General features: G+C 40.9%; 1 protein-coding gene across 10 annotated transcripts in view; it reads left to right on the plus strand.

Annotated features, from left to right (window-relative positions):
- Positions 1 to 20787, plus strand: part of LOC131475632 (plakophilin-4-like) — an 89924-nt gene that overhangs the window by 52724 nt on the left and 16413 nt on the right. For all 10 annotated transcript variants that reach the window (XM_058653907.1, XM_058653901.1, XM_058653926.1 and 7 more), the window contains 4 exons: positions 7076 to 7246; positions 10963 to 11173; positions 12670 to 12802; positions 15502 to 15715. In XM_058653907.1, the coding sequence (XP_058509890.1) occupies positions 7076 to 7246; positions 10963 to 11173; positions 12670 to 12802; positions 15502 to 15715 (729 nt within the window). The remainder of the gene's footprint in view (positions 1 to 7075; positions 7247 to 10962; positions 11174 to 12669; positions 12803 to 15501; positions 15716 to 20787) is intronic.

Here is a 20787-nt window from a genome sequence, read left to right on the forward strand (position 1 = left end):
CCAACCTCGGTTTCCCCTGAGAAATATCTTCCTTCTTTTCTTTGTCACATGCTCACCAGTGACACTTGGTCCTGTTAGCGTAACTGTTAGCAAAGATGGCGGACACTGTTTACATTCTGGGAATGAGGTGCCGCCCCTCTACGAGTGGGTCTAAAAAGTGCGGAATTAGTGTTGCAGTTTCAAGGCTCGGACCAAGTGTCACTGGTTGGCACATAACAAAAAAAAGAATGAAGATATTTCTTGACTCAGGGAAACTGAGTTTGGGAAGCATCATTTTTCAAAAATACTGCCCCTATTTTAGTAATACAAAGCTAAATGCTAATCGGTGAAGTATTCCTTTAAGTGAGTTTCTGTGGTTTTTAACTGTTATTGTGGGATTTTTGTTTTAATCTTCTTTTGTGATTTTGATGAATTTGACTGTTTATTGCCTAGTCCTACTGCACTCACAACACGCACACTGCCACTATGACTGATGATGTCATCAGCAGACACAAATGGATTTTCAGTCCTCGCCCTTCAAGCAGACTGAGACAGCCGTCTCGGTTTCTCGTTCTCCTCCATCCTTCCTTTATCTTTCTCCCTCTATTACTCCTGTATATGTGTGTCTCTCCCCCTCTCTGTAACTCTTCTGTCTCCCTTTCTCGCACATACATTTCAAAGCAGCCTTACCTCTGTCACAATAATCTGTCTGATGAGCCACAGTAGAAAGAAATGGGACGGTCACATGATCAGGCTCAATTGCAGGCATTTGGTCCGAGATTGTAGCCGTTGGTTATTTTTGTCAGTATCCATCAAGAGGTGTTTTCCCCCCATCTCTCCCTATTTTTCTGCTCTGTCACACATTTTGTTGCGTCCTTCTGTTTCCTTGTCAACAGTCTTCTATGTCTTTTCCTACCCTTTTCTTTTTTTTTTTAACCACCCACCTGGCTCCACAGGTGCACTGACATTGGCAGGAAGTCATGCGTTCCCTCAGCCGCTGAAAAATGAAGACAAATTGTCACTAATAGTACGCCTGTTTCGATCAGTGTCCGTTACAGAGCGTCGTGGAACAAGGGAGGGGAAAAGTTACCTTTGTGCACATTTGGCTTCTAAATCCAAAGCCACAATAACGCTGTCGTAACTATTATTATATCCACTCTTACTTTTATGTATAACAAATGTATGGTTATGGAGCACGTTCTCCACTTTTTACGTGAGATCATTTTTGTTGAGTAATGCAGTCAGCTGCATCCATTTAAGTGGTTGTTTCTCCAGAGCAAGCAACACACCAAGCCGCCGCCACCCTCCATCTAGACTCTGCCAAGTGCAATCTGTTAAAGGCACGGTGAGAGGGCTGAGGGGGAGAATTAAATGACTATAACGCGACAGGAATGTGGGCCATTTATCCTCAATAGACAGCAGTATGTTATTTCTCCCTGACAATTTGCAGATGCTTTTAGAAGTGACTGCAGCGCTTCCATCAGGGGAGCGGAATAAAGACGGCAGACGGATTAGTCTCCTCCAAGGTAGTTTGAATCTCGCTACTTTCAGGAGTCGCCCGCTGCTGAGGAGGAGAGATACTGTATGCATGACGGCCTCCGTGTCGAGAGGATTCTTTTCTTTTTTTATTCGGCCCTAGCTGTGCCAAAAACCCTGTTCGTGTAACACAGGCCTTACAGGGGATGTAAACTCTCTGGTGGTCTTAGACGGCCTCATTAACCCTCTTTTTATTTTCATCTTCCCGTCCCCTCCCCCGCTTATATATATTCTTTTATGCTTTCTTTTCAGTTTTCACCTTTCGTCTTCCCCCGTACCCCCACTCTCTCTGTCTTCATATCCTTGGCCCCTTCAAACCTTTGAACAAGAGAAGCTGAACTGATTTCCTGCCAAGCTGCTGCTAGCGGCTATTGTGTGCACTGCCACAGAGTGAAAGGCGTTCCGGGGCTATTGAGTGTGCCACTACAGCTCACAGTGGCAGCATTATTCAGTTTTACTTTGTTTTTACTCCCTACTCTGCACGACAGCGTGCCTTCCATTTTGGAGTACTTGTTGTTCTCATTTAACTTTAACCTGTTCAATGGAACCCATCAGTAAGAATAACCTTGAGAATCTACCACACGTTATTTCGTAGGTGATGCCTTTAACAGTCTAAGCTGAAAGAGATTAATGGATCTTGTTATCTCTTAAAAACCGAGTCGTTTTATATGGCTACTTTGCACTTTACCTTCATGAAATTCCTAAATAATCTACAACATGGCTCTGATATTCAGCCTAGGAATTAAGTTCCTCTCTACATGTAGTGAGGTGTAGGCAGCCTTTCTTAGACAATGGCCCCTCCTCTGCAGTCATTTTGACACCACGTGCAGTAGGAAAAGTGCAGGTGCTAATTATCAAATTCACGCTGGCTGAGTTCCATTCAGCCGCCTCAGTTTCAGGGTGAATGCTGGATCACTGTCACACCACCGTCCTCCGACCTTACACTTGTGCCTTTCCCTGCTAAAGCGTCTCAAAGTGGCTGCTGTGCAACGGGCCCGTGGTGTCGTCTTAGTGTCCATTTTGGGCTTCGTAGTCATGGGACGTCGCTTTAAACCAACAGACACACATTTAATTAACATTTAATTATCAACACAACTGCTCTCCACAGTCTTGTTTACTTCCCAAGGATGTCTGTAGTGCCTGCTTTAATGGCGCAACCGGCATTTAGCAATGAAATGAAATATGGAGAGCAGTTCTCTCGCCTCCCTCTCTTTCTCCCTCTCTCTCTCTCTCTCATGCAAACATATTGGCCACTTTGTCTTAGTCAGAGGGGCCAAAGGCAGCACTGGGAGAGATCCCGCCTCGTCAGTGGGCCTTCAAAACATCCATAAAATGTTTACAGTCCTCAGCAGGTAGGCCACCCTCGGTGTGATACCTGCCCTCTCTTGTCACATTGGCACAAATGAAAGTAAAGCACGTACATGTTCAGTGCGATATATAATGATCATCAAAGGTCATAAAGTGGTCTTGCTGACCTCAGTCCTCGTCGTGGGAGGCAGCACGTCTGCTTTTTTTCCATTCGGAAATGGCAAGATGTCCGAGCGTGGGGTCAGATTGGTCTGCAGTCTGTGTACTATGAGACCAATGGTGCAGTTGGATTAAAGAAACAAAGGTAGCACCTTGGGAGACTGGCCAACCTCAGCAAACACGTCTGATTTAAACTAAATCAACTATTTCAAATATCAGAGAGAGTGCTTGTGTGTATACAGTGGCAGCTCAGAGGCGTTAATGCCATAAAACTGCTGAACAAATGGGTTTTAGAGCCGTAGAATTCACTTCTGAAATTGTTTTCAGTCATACTTTAGTCATAGCCTGTTTGTGGCCGTTTCACTTTACTCGTATAATGTTGCTGTTGCTATCGTCCGTCTTGACATAAAACAAATCACTTACTGTGTGTGCTGCGCGGGAATGTTGCCCGGGCAACAACACATCTAATACCATAATAATGAGAAACACACACACACACACAATCGTGTGGAACTGATAGGATTAATTAATATTTGTGTGAAGTCATTTGCAAATGGTTGGAATATAACACACATTTGTTTATATTTAAAGGTTATGCACACTTTTTTTTTCTTTTTAAATGACAGCATTTATATGTGAAAATGGTTGTTTGTTGGTTGATACTTTAAGTTTAATTATGTGTTTTTGTTTGTATGAGTTATAAAAATCCACCAAGTCAGTCTGCAGTTGTGATCACCTAAGCTGGGGATACTCTACACAACCTTCACAGTCAGTTATTGATTTTGAAAAGACTTGGAGTTCACACTAACAGGCTGGTTCCAGCAGATTTTTTTATTTTTTTTTAAAGACTGAGGATCACACATGTTTAATGACTGCATCTGATGTGGGATCACAGACTACATGATTTGTCAAACCAACTGCAAGCATCGAACCCTTGCGAGAGCAACAGTTTAATATCATTGTTTGGATATTCCTGCTACTTTCTGTCGTCTTCGTCGTCTGACACTATTTCATGTCCCGCCTGTATTATTTTTCATTGGCTGTTGGCATTATGTGATTGCAGTTGGGTCAGTAATCAATACAGACTACCTGATTGTGTCCAGAGTCTGCTTAAATAATTCCTTAAAACCCTATTAATTAACTTTTCTATTTGGTCAGTATCAAGTTTGAATTGCGACCTATTTTTAATTCTCATTATTCTTGAATGTAGTTACTGGAATCTTTAATCATTTATTATGTAAACAGAGGTTAGCAGAACACTTTGGCCTGCTGAAGCTGGCTCGAGCTTGGCTTTTTAACCACCGGAGACTTGGAGCTACAGCCTCGGGCCGGTCCACTATCTAAAACAAAAATCTTCACTTCAAGGCCCCTCTGCTCCCAGGAGAGGCAAACCAGCTTATTTATTAATTTCCTCTGTCAGACTTTGACAGGAATCCTTCATTTGGGTGGTTCTGCAGGGTAGCAGCAGTCTGCATCGTAGCCCTTACGGATAGAAAATGGACCCAAGTGATGTTTGGAGGGGAGTGAAATGTGCAGTGAGCAGTAAGTTACCCACTGTGTACACGTCCACCGGGATTCACAGTTTAGTGAGTGACATCAGTGGGAGGTTTTGCACAAATATTTCCAAGGTGATCGCTTATTATTAAATAGACAGACACTTGAGAATCTGAATGACTGAAAGATGGAAAAGATTGGCTAAATTATACCATAATTCAGGTCGGATTTCAAGCATTAACCATTAGTAAGCTTGAGAGAAATGTTGCATTATTATTCTTTTCTTAATCCTTTGGTGATTTATTGGAGACTTCCCTGTGCCAACACTTCTCTTGATCTGGTGGAAATGTGGACCAACTGCCTCCTCGTTCTGTCACTGAAGGCTTCAAAGTGGGCTGTGGCAAACAGGACGTTCTCACAGTCGCAGCCTAATGTTGATTATCACACCCCAATGTTATAAGTTTGCACCTTGTGTCGCTGCATGCAGGGGTGAAAGAAAAAGAATCACATTTCCTCTAATTATTACAACCACGTCATGTTTCTTTGAGTTAGAACAATTAGCCTGTGCCAAAAATATGTTGACATGACGATGAACTTCACTTCATTTGTACCTTAAATCTGTTCTTTAATATATTAGACATTTTGATTTTAAGTGACTTTGCACTGTATATTTTTCCATTATTTTTTTTTATAAAATGCAGATCTCTAGATAAGAACTATGGCTGAACCGTAAACGACAGAATCTGAAACACTCGTATAAGTGGGTGTTTTGTAAATACAGTTGTAGCGGTTGCGGCAAAAAAGGAATTGTGAAGTGAGTGATTTGAGGTGTGACATAAGATTGAAAACACAGATACAGCACATGCTGTGTTTTCGTTTGTGGTTTGTTTTACGGGCATTGTGACTGATGTGTGATGAATGTGACGAATTCACAGCAGCAAAAAACAAAAAACAAAAAACAAAAAATAAAACACCCGATTCTGCTGTTACTGCTTCACACCTGCACAGAATCTGAGTCAGACAGGACTTGCTGCTTCCTGCTACCCCCTTGGCCTGTTGTTATAGCGATCTGTCTGGAAGGAAATCTTAATTGCAGCGCTCACCTGTGTGTTCCTTCTTCTCACTCTTGGCAGGTCAGTCTGTTGCTGATTAGAGGCTTGGGCTGCTTCCTTTTAATATACATTTCCCAGCATCTGCTTCCTCTGACCGGGCTTTCATTGGTTCTCACTCTTCTTGAATGATCACTGTTTAGTCTGGTTAGGTGGAACATTTATAGACATACTTCACTGATTTGCATCTAGCTCTGTATTACTAGAAAAGGGGTAGTATTTTTGAAAAATTGTGCTTCCCAACCTCAGTTTCCTGTGAGTTGAGAAATATCTTCATTATTTTCTTTGTTACATGCCCACCAGTGACACTTGGTCACTTGGTCCGAGCCTTGAAACTGCAACGCTAATTCCGCACTTTTTAGATCCACTTGTAAGGGGGCGGGACCTCATTCCCAGAATGTAAACAGTGTCCGCCATCTTTGCTAACAGTTACGCTAACAGGACCAAGTGTCACTGGTGAGCACGTAACAAAGAAAAGAAAGAAGATATTTCTCAACTCAGGGGAAACTGAGGTTGGGAAGCACAATTCTTCAAAAATACTACCCCTATTCTAGTAATACAAAGCTAAATGCAAATTGGTGAAGTATTCCTTTAATGCAGAACGTACAATGTGCTTCAGCGTAATGCAAGCAGGTCCAGTTGCCTATAGCTAACTCCTGAAAATACATGCAAAGTGGATTTACAATGATATTAGCAATATGTCTTTAAGAACCATACTACACAGAACCATTTTACACCTTTTAATGTCTGATTGATCAAAAATCCCGGAAGTTGTTTTTGATTTTGGATATGTATGTAAAAATCAGCAAAAGCATTTTGGCTGAGTCATGTTGGGCAGTTTATATCTTGTTTTTGGGAGAACAAATATTTGTTACACAGTCTGAGAATTCTGTCTTTGAAATGACTCTGCACAAATGTGTCGTTAACAGCTTCATGAGTTCATTAATGGTCTAAAATGACTAATATCGTTAGATACTTGAGTTTGTGATATTGTTATCGATACTGGACGCCAAAAAGTGGTATCGTACCATCCCTAACTTTGGAATGAAAAAAGATCAAATTACTGCTTGTGTTGTTGTAGTTTTCCTTTTTTCTAAACGGCTTTCTATTAATTTGGATTCATTATAAAAGTTAACTTGAAACTCTTATTGGCAGAGGTCATAGTGAACATATTTTGCCAGGACGGCGCTATCGTTGCATGATAATGCAGAGCAGAGCGGGTGCAAATCAGTGAACGACATTATCATGCAACAATGGCATCAACTTTGACAACAATGAAAAGAGACATGTTGCTCACTATGATTGATTATCATCTCAAGCAGGTATCAAATCTCTAAAAAATAGACCGTCACAAAAGCCATTTAGTGTCTTGCTCACTATTTATCATTACTGTATACATGGCAGTTGTCAATGACAAAAAAAACCCCGCTTAAATTAAGTGGAATCTGCTGCTTCTTTTCCACTAACTAACCACTCTCCTATGTCCACAGGAATACGGAACTCATATGCCAGTCAACACAGCCAGCTTGGCCAGGACTTGAGATCGGCCATGTCTCCAGACCGACACATTGCACCGATCTACGAGGACCGGACTTTCCACGGCCCGTTGTACCGCAGCCCCAGCCACACCCAGCAGGGCACACTCTACAGGAGCAGCTCAGGTTGGTCCCAAAATCTCACATGACTTGAGGACATTGACAAACCACATGTGATGGTCACCTTCAACAAAATTTACAGACGCAGCAATCTTTGAAATCATGTTATTATTGTCTAATTTCATTCATAATTTTTTGGTCTGTTGGTTAGTACAGCCTATTTTGAACAAAACAACAACAGAAGTTACAACAAATGTTATTTCCTGAAGCCTGTGCCACAGATTAGTGCAGATTAGACCATGATAGTAAATGTTCAAAAGTAATATTTGGCAGTTCTTTGTGCACTCATTATCTTCAACCTTGTATTGTCTTGGTGATTTTTGTCTGTAGTTCATCAGTAAGCAAGGCGATCAATCCTTCATTAGATTATATGCCTTTTCTTTTTTATTGTAACTATCTCAACGTCCTGCCGGGAATAAGCATAAAACAACAACAACAACAACAATAATAATAATAATAATACTAATAATAAAAGTGAATTTGAGGGAGATGTTATTCGCTGGAGAGGTAGGGGAGATGATTGATCATGTACTATGATACAAGATGATCTTTATTTTGGTGATTTCTCTCCCCCTGTTGGATCAATGCTGTCATATAAATTTTGCGTTATAACGTTTGCCTGTTTAAAAAAAGTGAGGAAGTGCTGCTGTAGTGAATAACCCACATACATTTTTTTGGAGAGTGTAACACACCAGACTCTAAATGATTTCAATAACCTGTCAGCAACACAATTTGGTTTCCTTATTTACCTCCATTACTTTCCTTTATTGTTCGTGCTGTTTCTGTATCTTCATGCAGTGGAGTCGTGCAAGTGCACTTTTCTCTTGTCTTTATTTCAAGAGGACATATTTTCTCATCAAAGGTCCTTCCGTTACTCTGTGCAGCTCTTTGATTTGATTTGGATGGCACATTTCATAAAAAAAGTAATATTAACATGCTTTGCAAGACATATGCATGCAAAAATATATAGGAGATTTAATCAAATTTGACATAAACATTCAGTTTAAATATGCAGTGCTAAATGAACCGCATTGCTAATAATCAAAATAATTTTGTTATGTTTCTGTAATGGTTAATACACCAGTGTGTAGAAGCTCTTTATTTTAGATAAAGATATTGTTTATGCAAATGAATGCAAATTATAGTTACTGACTTGCATTTCTGAACAGAAAAAATTGTTTTAGTGGTTGAATGTTGTGCTTGAAATGCAAATTTGGATATAAATAAGTGAATTCAGTTTATTATTTGCCAAATAAATAACAATAACATTACTTTTATTCAGTCACGTTTTTGAAAGATTTCTAAAATATTGTGTTTTCTCGATTTAATGACAGGCGGTGAAATAGATTTGTTTAGCACTGTTTATATATGTATAAGAAAATGAAAAACAGTGCCCAAATGCGACCTGAGCAACACCCTTGCTCACATACAGACAAGTCATAGTTAGCCGTAGACTAATATACCTACTAATAACGTGATATAAAACATTCCAGAACTCTCCCAAACAATCTATATAAATGAGTATTTTTATTTAGGATAAGATACCGTTTCATTTTGCTCACGTTTAATGACATCATATGCTTTAGCCGTCTCTGCTGTAACCTCCAGGCAAAGAGGAAGGAAATATTTGTTAAACAAATACTAGTTTGTTAAATACATAGGACTAGTGTCCTATGTTTTTGCATTTGATTGTGTGTATTTGTCACTATCCATCCATCCATCTACTACCGCTTTATCCTCCACATGAGGGTCGCTGGTCCCAATCGCACCCTGGACAGGTCCATCACAGGGCTACATAGAGACAAACAACCATAATGAATCACTATTACTCATGAGTGCCATCAAACACAGATATAAATGAGTTAAGAATACAACAATTCCACATTGTCAAAAAAGAAACCCTGGTGGCAGAAATTACATACTGAACGTTTAATTACTTTGAAATCTTCCCTGTAATTTTGGGTCATTGGTGCTGATGTGTTTGTCTCGGGGAACACCATGCCCTTTAAATGCCCTTTTATAGCGCTACTTTATTTCTCTGCCACTGTTCATTTTTCATATCTTTCGCCTCCTCGTTCCCTGCCACCCTCTTCCTCCCTCCACTGTCAAACTGAAAGGGTGAGACACAAGTTAATAGGCAGGTACTACTATGTCATCCCGCCACAAAAGAGTCCATTACCCGCGCGTGTCATGCCGGAGAATGAGAGGGATGGAGGCGGCCAGGGAACAGCTTGGTTACCCACGTCCACACTCTGTTCTCTCCCAGCTCTTGTGACGTTACCGTTCTTCTCCCGTCATCCCTGGTGCCCTGGATACACGTGCTTCGTTTGCACTTACAAACAAACATACACACACACACACACACACACACATTCCATCAAGCCTTCTCTTTGGCACACTGAAGAGCCGCTTCAACCAATAAGTTGACAAATAAATGGTGTTGATGCTGTGAAGATGCTGCACAGACTTTGTGTTGATGCCGGCTTTATATGGAGTGATATGGAGTCTTTGTAAGGGCAAACTCATTAGAACAATCCAATTTGATCCTGGAGTATTCTTTGTGAAGTCATGAAAAGCAATTTCAATGTCGCTTGTCCCCTATCAGCTTTTCTCCCAGTATCTGCCTTTTTTTTTTTTTTTTTTTTTTAAGCTTGCACTTTCTCTTTTTGTGCAGGTGGGAACAAGAGTTTATGTTGAATAGAAATACTGATCCTGGCCTGAAAAGACAAGAATTTGCATCCAAATAGTTCCGCTTCAGTCGCAGAGCTGCACGGTGTTGTTTGTGTTCCAGTTTTCTTGTGTTGTGTTGGGTGATATTTTAGGGCATAACCATATTGCCGGGAAGCACTGCAGCCCAACACGGGAGTGCACTGATGTGAGAAATTGTGTTTTTGGAGCAGCCACACACGTTGACGCCTTGGCTCCTGGTAGGAGGGAGTTGGTGTACGCACATGCCCAGTCCTGTTGGGCAGCTGATAGAGATCTGACCAACACAGCAGTCACGCTGCCACTCGTCACGTGACTCTGGTGTGAAGCAGGACTGACTCTAGTCAGCTTGTTGATGCAGTTCTGTGTGTGTGACCCATTGTTTTACCAAACTAGGTCATAATATGTCTCGGAGCGGGTGAAGGAAAGGATGGCAAGATGCTGCCAAGCTGAATATTGGACCCTTCTTGGAAGACACGTCTTCTCCGCATGTTTTTGTGATGGTTCTACTTTACTTGTGCATCTCTGACTCTTTTTTTGGAGCTGGTCATGTTTCACCATCGTCATCAACATCCGATTAATACGTTGGCACAAAGGGGCAAGAAGCCGGTGAGGAAAGGATTTGTGGACCGTGGAGCAGGTGGAGTCGTCCTGTCGTCTTTGAAAAACCACCAGGATCCCTCTGGCTAAACGCAATCTTGTAAAAACAGAACAACAAGCAAAACAGGCCTTTGAAGGAAAAGGCTCCAGCTTTGTGGAACCATGGGAGCAGTTTTTATCCTCCACATTTATTGGTTCCAGATTTGAGAATTTGCTGAGTCTGCCGGCTGCATGTTTGTATTTTCAGCTCGGTCTAAAGTTGCCTGCTGCCCATGTGCAAAGCTCAGACTTTAGCTGAAAAGGCCTGAAGGCTGCTAATCTCCACTTTGTTGGCTCGCATGTGCGTGTTATTGTTTAAACTTTCTCTCTGAATGGTGTTGTGGTTTTGTTTTTTTTCTTTTTCTGTGGGCCCTCAGGGGTGGGGAGTCTCAAACGGACATCCAGCCAGCGCAGTGCCATGACCTACCAAAGAAACAACTATGTGCTTAACACAGCAGCCACCTTTGCTGATCCGTATCGCTCGGCACAATACCGGCCCTCCGATCCGAACTACACACGGCAGGCTGTTGTCATGGACGACGGCGCCACCCGCTCACCCTCCATAGACAGCATTCAGAAGGATCCCAGGTAAGAGCTGCTCTCTTTACTTTTTATAATGCTGAATGTAGCCTTAGACTAAACCTGTGTAACGTTGCACATCCACAGGGACTACTTACGCTTACAAGGCATCCCTGTTCTGCCGAAGCAACAACAGTGTCCACTTACTATTTAAACAGAGAGCCCTCTGGGTAGTCGCACAGAAAACTCATTCTACTCTGCCTTGGCCATTTAACAATAGATTCTCACATGCACCAAAGTGCTGTGTTTGCTCTTGTCATATAGACGTGTGTCCGCGTACAGGCTGGGTGGAAGCCTTTAGTAAAACCCCTGATTTTGCACACTGGGACCTTTGTTTACTCTCTATAGTGAAATAACTTGAAGTGAGTGCACTCTCGGTTTGCAGCCACACCTCAGGTCTGTCAAAGGAACTTCACTGATGTAAAATATCCCCTAGAATGTTAATTAACAGGATTCCTGTCCAGGAAAATCAGTCAGAACACATGAGGTAATATCACTTCAGCAGCAAATCAAACATCAGTGATTAGTTCTGTGTTTTATGGCCAAAATCTCATATCCTGATAAAGACTATTTTCAGATTTGATTATACCTTTTTCTGAACTGCGTGAACTGAAGTCATGACTCTGCAGATGTAAGCTGATTCTTCGCCGTGTGGTCTTTTTTGCGGGTAAGAGCCTCTTGTAAGGTCTGAGTGTGGGGTTTGTTTTCTGCACTCGACTGTACTTTTGTGGCCCTCGTTTCTTGCGTAGGTGGTTAAAGAGGGAAGTGTTTGAGCAAAAGTAGGAGCTCTGAACTATGTCCGACTTCTCATAATCAAACCACAGCTATTTAACACACAGAAGTGGCCCCTCTTTTGGGTTTAAGCTCCTTATTTTGTCTTGGCCAGTCGGAGTCCTTCATTAATACCAGCGTTTGCACAGGTGCTTGAAATCCTAATGGTGTGTTTTCAAGGTTTGATAAGTGCTCGAATTTTTAATAAAGTGCTTGAAAATGCTCGTCTGTACGTCTTTTCGACATTAATCGCGACTGTATCTGATTGAGTAGTTCTCTCATTAGAGCGGGGGAATAAAATAAATCAGAGGATGTAAATGAAAACTCCTCTGCCTAGACCTCGTCTGCGTGTGTGACTATTAGAAAACACAATTTTGGTGGTTTATTGCATAAAATTAGCTCTTTTAATGTGTCAGAAGAAGTGAAATATTCTTTTTTCCAGTATGCATTTGTATAAATTTGTAATTTACAACAGCTTTGAGGTGCTGGAAAAGCATGAAAATTGACCATAAAAGTGCTTCAGCATACAACCCTGGATTTACAATACACTGTATACGCTTTACCTTTAGTGCACTGCTGGTCGTAAAGCAGTTACAAAGAAGTGGTTGTGAGTTAAATCTAATTTTTAGATTCACATTGAGCTGTTTCTTGTTTTGTTTTTCTTCAGAAGACGACCTCATTTCTCTCTCTCTCTGTTGTCTCTGCTGATACATTTGTGCTCCACCTGTTTCTAGAGAGTTTGCCTGGCGTGACCCGGAGCTGACAGAGGTGATTCACATGCTGCAGCACCACTTCCCCTCCGTGCAGGCCAATGCAGCCGCATATCTGCAGCACCTGTGCTTTGGCGATAATCAAATCAAAGCAGAGGTAGGCATTTTACTGAACCCACTCACTGTCTTTGTAAGTGAGTGACCTCACTCAACCCAAGTATTTTTCTGGTAATTACTACACATGTTTCATGTTTCTTTTTCTTTCTTTTTTTGTTGCTGCTGCTGCTGTTGTTGTTTTTTATTTTAGAAGCTCCAGTCGTTTGTTTTATTGCACTAATCCCACACTTACATTCAGGAAACAAAGGCTTCCTCTGTGCTCATTTTCGGTTTTAGGGATGGGGGGAAGAAATTCTTGAAATATTGCATTCCATTTTTTTTGCAAGAGGGAGATGGGGACATTGGTATTTCAATAAAAGGCAGATGTGAATTACGGCAATAGGAACACAGGGTGTTTGCGCAGCTCTTGAAAGTTTTTAAAAGTATGGAATTTTTCAAACGCTGTGTTCCAGACCTTGAAAAGTCTGGATATCGGGAAAAAGTCCGATATCCAATCAAATTTCTCGTTACGTGTCATGAACCTGCGTCTGAAGCTGGGGAGCAAACGTCTCACATGTTGAAAAGTTTTCATGAGTTAAAATGATAAAATACAGAGAAGTTATGTTGAAGACGAGAAGAAAGATGTGAGTGAATAGATTGTGAATGCTTTATACTTCCATTCATCCATTTATTCATTCATTCACGCTTTTCTAGATCTCACTGTGCTCACTCACTGTGAGTTTCATGGTTCAGAAATGTTTTTGTCACACAATTTACTGTAAATACTGCATTCATGCTTTATTAGAACGTTCTTTTCTACTAAACACAACAATTACAATCTCAACAAGAAAGTAGGCACACAAGTATGAAACTTCAAATTTATTTGGGAATAGGGCAAACACGCTGGAAACAGGAAAAGGACAAAGTCCCCGCTTCTGCATTTGTATGGCAGTAAAACGTGCTCACGAGTAAATAATATTACTGCACGCACACAGGTATTAACATCGCAAGCGCGATATAGGCCCCTCACGCGCATATTAAACAACCGCACAGACTTAAATCTGACGCCACTTTACTGCAAAAATTGTGAAATAGATGTAGAAATAGATAGATTGTGGATAGATCAGGCAAAAGAGGCAATGAATGGACTCGTGCGGAAACCACAATGTTTGCTCCTTTTAGTGCAAGAGGCAAATATTACGACAATAACCAACAGAAGCACCTCAAGTTGCATCCTGTGATCCTGCTATGGTGATTCGCGGGGCTGGAGACTAGGGCTGAAAGATTTTAAATTAATATGTAATTGCGATTATTTTGACAGGAATTGCGATTGCGACTCTCATATTTAAACATATTTAAAATGATTACTATAAATAGCTTTGTGACAAACTCTTCAGTTTGTAGAATAAGATGTGTACAGCTCAAGACAATAATTCATCTAAAATTATATTTTGGCACACATTTTGGCTTTAACTCCTGCGATTTGAACATTGCAGTAGGCGTAGTTCGATTTGTTGTTCAGTGCAAAAACTGCACATTTTCTTTACGTTTTAATACAAACCTTGTTAGTGTCAGTCAGCCCACCGCTTAAATCCTCTCTGAAATGTTATAACATCTGTTAAATGGCCTGAGATTCTTCAATATTTTTGATTTAGAACCAGGCGTTCACCAAATTGATTCCATCGTTGTCTACTGCAGCATCATAAGTGCAGATTCCACTCGGCATGCAGCTGATCATTTGTGTTGCCAAACCCTGGGTTTCAGTTCCGACTGCTCAGTCGCAGATTGCCTTTGGGTTTTTCGCTTTGGCTGAGAATTTGGAACTGCCTCCACAGTTGTCAGCACAAAAAAATGGAGGAAAAAAAAAAAAAAAGCTGCTCACAACAATAACAACAACCCAGCTGGGCCCCCACAACTGAAGCTGCTGCAAACACATTCACATGCACAGGCTTACAAGTACACACTGGAGTATTGCGTTCTTTTATTTAAGTCAATTTTACCATTATAGAAATGTTGGGGGAAACACTTAACCACGCGTTGCCCCTGACGTTGCTCCTGATGACTGTGACCGCAGCGTTTGAATGGGCATGAAAGATGAGTGACAGAAAATGCGCCGTATGAAAGTGTGAGTGAATGGGTGTGAATGAGTGACTGGCAAAACTGTAGTGTTAAGCAGCTTTGAGTGTTATATAAATACAGACTTTTTAATACTAATAATCCACAGTGTGGAGGACTGTGTTCCACTGTGTTTTCTGAATCATTCTGTTATTTATTCTCATCAACACAATAGAAACCAGACAGATAGAACAACGGATAAAACCAGAACTTACATAGAACCAGATTAACAGCATCATGAGATGATTAATGAGAGAAACATACCTTCTGATTTCTTTTTAATATTGGGTAATAACATGTGGTAACATTAAAACATTAAAGGGGCAAATTAGAAGGAAGAATTCAAATAAAAAAAGCCCACACTGTTCATCCTCTTGCATCATTTTAGTGAACAGAGTAAAGTTTTGATTGGTAGAGACAGAAGAATAAGACATTAGTGTGTTTTAAATCTCTGTCCAAGAAGAAATGTACACTTTTAATAATCTGTGTCCGGTATGAATGAGTTCTGTTTGTGCCGATTCTCTTGATTTTCATGAATAAATGCATGATATTGGTCTTTGTGACAGATGAGCTGAATAATTGTTGGTCCACTTGTCAGAATCATTCTCAGATGTGTGTGTGTTCCTGATTCGCCCCCATCCACAGGTCTGTCGACTGGGAGGAATTAAACATCTGGTGGACCTTTTGGACAACAAGGTCCTGGACGTCCAGAAGAACTCGTGTGGAGCCCTGAGGAACCTCGTTTATGGCAGAGCAATGGATGACAATAAAATCGCTGTGAGGAACGCGGGGGGAATCCCAGCTCTGCTCCGACTCTTGAGAAAGACGGTAGATGCAGAAGTGCGGGAGCTCGTCACAGGTGAGCCAGAATAGAGAATTCTAACTTTGATAGTTTCCCCTGACACACATTTCTGAGAAAGTGTACCTAAATCTTGCATATCTTGGTATTTTTTTTGTTTTGGTGACACCCCAAAATATTCATGTATTTGTACACATTAATCTTCACATTTTCAATCTTTCCTGTCATGTGTTTTATATGGAATGATCACTTGTAAGTCACAAGACGTATCTATTTGACATTCAGTCTCGTTTTATATTGATTCGTCATGTTAGCACTATTTTCAGTACCAATCCCTTGCCAACTTTTTGTCAGTGGCCTGTTCTAACATCACGTCTTCGGGAGATCCACCGTGAGGTTACAGCAGGACAGATATGATGCATAGTGTGTGCCGAAAATGAAAGATTCAAATATTTACCCCCAGTGGGTTCTAGGAGAGATGGTTATAATAGTCTGATTGTATCTGTCGAGTGTGAATGAAGACCAAATAATTGATCACCATGGTCTCTCTTGAGATCATAAAAGTCCTTAAGTTACTTTTACTCTATCTACTGCATTTAATATGTGCAAAGAAATGAAAACACACTTCCCTAGGATTCATATTCTTAATTTATTACTCTGGCTGCCGAGAGATTTGGTCTACTCCCTCCCGGTCTTTTTGTCAGTGGCATTGGACCGAAACATGATCAGTCCTGTGTGTGTGTTGTCAGAGCTCTGAAAACGAGGTATAAATCCTTGTTGTTTTGGACCAGGGTGGAGTGCAACAGAAATGAGCAAGCCAAGACATTTGGCTCCCAGGTGGTTGACTCAGCTGTTTTTGTTTGAATTCAGCCCCAGCGTTAACATAGTCTCAGGTTACACTCCAGCATTTCCTGAGGGAAAACAATACAGCCGGAGCGTGCAAACACTCGGTAGCGTTTGTGTTTGGTCCGCAAAGAGGTTTACGTTCAGGTCTTTGTTACAATTAGGTGTCGGTTTACTTAGACGCAGCTTTACTGCGAGCATGGTGTTGTGGTGGTTAGCGTTGTCGCCTTGCAGCATGAAAGTCAGTGGTTTGAGTCCTTGTTCAACCAGAGGCTTCCTGTAAAATGTTGTCAAATGTAAGTCACTACTTGAGAATCAGCTATTATGTGGGCTTCGGACGCTGGGCTTCTGCATGATGATTTGAGGAACTGTCTAAAAGGCGGGACCAGTTTTTGATTGACAGCGTTGCAGAAGCATACACGACAGTGGAGTCTTTTCTGCGTGTGTGGATTTTGCGAAGGCGAGACAAATAACTGCTTGTCCTGTGTTATTTGTTTGCCAATGTAGCCCATTTTCGTCTGTACATATACACTGTAAATAAAAACACTATTATAGCTTTTCAGTTTTGCATAATTATCACGTTACCTTGTTCTAGTTGTTCGTTTGCAGAATTTATGTAAGAATTAAGACCCCCCATAGTCCACAGACGAAGATCAGGATTAGGTTAAATTGAACAGACTTAATTGACCGTGTGTTATTATGAGTGTGAATAGTTGTTTGTTTCTGTATAACCCTGTTTACACCAAGTAGTACAGTGTGGTACATCGTGCAATTGAGTGCATGTCCATTGTCAAGTGTACCAAAATAACTGATATGCACGGTCCCATATATCTTGCACCCTTCCGTTGTGAAGCACAGTGTTCCTGCCTTTACAGGGGTGGAGCTATCACCATTAATGTGCAACACTAACGTAAAATGTCAGTGTTTTTCTGTGCAGCCTTTTCTCAAACAAATCTGGTTCCTCTTCTTGTGATAAACAGCCACGTGCCAAAAAAGAGACAACGCGGAATGCTGTGTGTCCTCCATTGTTATAACACTGTCACGTATTTCTTCTTTGTGGAATTTATTGGCAAGCTACACTGTGTCATGCCGGTATGATGTCATACCAGCATGACACAGCTGTGTTAATAGCGACATATTTTATCCCACACACCCTGCAAGTCAGATCGAGGTGTAGCATTCAAAACAGCGCCAATGTGAACTGAGCTGTGCTGTACCACTGGGTGGAAACACGGCTTATGTTGGCTCTGGTGGCCTTTCCAGAGTGTACCCTGCCTTTTGCCTGGTCTCAGCTGGGACTGTGGTCTCCAGCAACCCTTAAAGGACAACGTGTAGATAATGAACAAATGAATTTTTTCTCCCCTTTCATTCACGAGTTAAAGAGCCTGCTGTGGCTAATTGGTGGTGCAGTCCCCAGGACAGAGAGCAATTAGAAAAGGTCAGCGCTGCTGCATCACCTCTGGTTAATTACACCTGATTAGAACCTTCCACATGAAGAGCTTTGAAGTGGACGACCAAAGCCGTAAAGGGAGCAAACGGAGATCAATCGCTCATCCACAGCTCATTTCTACTTATGGAGCACAATATGGAAAATGCTAGTAAATCCTGAAATATGTCTATGTCAGTTTCATCCGAAGAAGTTCTAACTCAGCATGTTAGTGGCCGAGGGCCTGAGAAAGGACATGGACAGATGTTAAGACGCCAGCCGTAAACCCTTAAGTCACATTTACTTTAAAATGCACTTGTTGTGACACGACAGAATGTCCCTGTGTGAGATTGTCAACAGAAGCCATTGCAAAACGCTCTGAAGTCAGACTTGTCAAAGGTCGTCAGGAAGAATCCAATTGTCAGGATTTTGTGGCTCCTCTTTGTGTCGCCGTTTCCGTCTGGACTCCTCCTGTGAGGTCCAGGTCCAGGTGTTAGCCATGCTTCACTTGGGATAAATGGCCACCAGTTGCTTGAGGTCAGGGGTCACGTATCTGGGACGGAAAACGCTCTCTTAGCTCCTTTACCGGCCCCATCTTCCAGCAGCTGCTGTGGTTACTGCTTTGTCCTCAAACAGCCTGTAAGATCAAAAGACCAAAGCCCACAGCACTGTCATTACCTACAACTCAGGGGACACTTGAAACTAGCACTGACATGAATGCACACACTCACCTACTCACATGCACAGAAGCAATTTTTTATACATGTTTAATATTTTATGTTTCTCTTATTTAGCCATTCTGTCAAACGAGTTTATATGTATTGTTAAAATATGTACAACAGGTTCCTTTAGCCTTTACAATGGTTGCTCTCAGTAACTTTTACCCGCTGTTATTCTGTGTTTATGGACAAACATACACACAGATACACTGTTTAATTTTTTTATGAGCATTGAACCTATTTGCTATATTTTCACATCAGCAAAAGGTGGAGATTGAGTCCCAGCAGCAAAGAAAATAAGAGAATGATGAGTGGAGATTTCAAGGCAAAATATATAAATAATGTGCTGTTAAAATCATTCTATTTGTTTAATATCCAACCACACTGTGTATGAGAGACAGGGAGCATTAGCTGACCTTGGCTGAAACTTATGATCCACACTCCTCTGCTTTCAGCATCTCCAATGCAGACCCTTGTTTTTCTTCTCTTCTGGTTAAGACATTTTTGAGAGGGGTAGTGAGGCTTTTTAGGTTCGGCCTTTCAAACCCATAGCTGTGTGTTGCCGGCAGCCTGTGTATATTGAAGCAGCGGCACCTAAATACAGTATAAGAGTTTTCCAAGAGTTTGTATCCCAAAAATAAATGTTCAATTTTTAATTATACTGCCTGCACTTTGATCGGTGTATCGGTTATCTTTTTTTACCACATTTCCTTGATCTCTGATGATACAGTAAATCATGGATATTTTATAACTTAATATTGGCTTTCCATTCAATTTCAAACTGTTTAACTAACATTCTCATAACAAATATTCTTTTCGCATAAAGATGGGATAAGCAGCCCACAGATGCTGTTGAGGATTTTTACACTCTGTGCATAGTAAAGCATGTTATACATATATATATATACACATATGTGTAGGATTTTTTTATTCTATTGTATTTTAAATTTTTTATCTTTCCGATATATGACCCAGTGATTTTGACCAGAATCCGACAAATACCGATACTGAGTATAATATCAATTCATCCATTCTTGAAATACCACATTTCGTACATGTAGCCCTTTTGAAAATTATTTTAATTACTAAATTAATTAAAGCATGATAAGTTTATATACACAATAATATATCATTTTTGTCAAACTAACATTATAAGAGTCAAGATGACTCGCATCTAGACAGATAGAACCAGCCTCCACATGATGGTATTCACTGCTGTGATATTTGTTGAGAGTAAAGGATGAAAGAATAAAAACTTTCATCTAATTAAAAAAGAAGAAATTAATTTTAAAAATAAATCGGTAAAAATAAATCTAGTTATAGCAATAAGCAGTGATGGGCTGACTTCCTGACTTCCACTGCGGGAGAGAGAAAATGAGAAATGCTTACTGACATCAGAAGTACGCCTCCAAGCTGTCCGTCTGAGATTTAGTCAATGCAGCATTGACAAGTTTCCCGTTCAACTTCGCTGAAAGCGGAAGGGTTAATAAACCTGTAAATGCCCACGCAGTAATTGCGCTGCCTGACAAAGTCAGTCACATGTTGCCATGTAGTTTAAGAGACGGTGATTGTCAAAGGACCAGGCAGACATTTTGGGGAATGAGCCATAATCGCTTGCATCAATTTCTCTCCCAGGATCTTTTCATGATTATTATTATTATTATTATTCATCAGAGTCACTGTAACCATCGCAGTTCAGGTTCACCTGAACTCGGGGCCTGATGTGTCTTTGTGGTATCGTTATCAAAGTGATACCTGCAGGACAATATACAGGGAAAATGCAGGATATTTGGAATTCACACTAGTTTGAAAATCAGTATTGGAGAAAATGCTTTTAAATAAAAAACTATTGACCTAAATTCGACATATTTGTGCCATTTTCTTGTCATTTTGTGATGTGCTCTGGCAGAGGAGAACCTCAAAAGCAGAAATCCGTTCAAAAGGAGTGTTCAATTTACTGGTAACAAAAACAGTCAGGGGTCAAAGTTACCAGAGAGTCGGCCCAAACAAATCCACTAAGTGGCAGGCAGAAATCCAAGGGTCAAAACACGGAAACAGGTCAGATCAGGTAGACTGTCAAACTAAGAATGTGGGAGAGCTTGGCCAAAAACTACACAAGATAATCTGGCAGAGGTAAGGTGATA

Source organism: Solea solea, chromosome 2 (assembly GCF_958295425.1).
Source record: "Solea solea chromosome 2, fSolSol10.1, whole genome shotgun sequence".
Taxonomy (NCBI): domain Eukaryota; kingdom Metazoa; phylum Chordata; class Actinopteri; order Pleuronectiformes; family Soleidae; genus Solea; species Solea solea.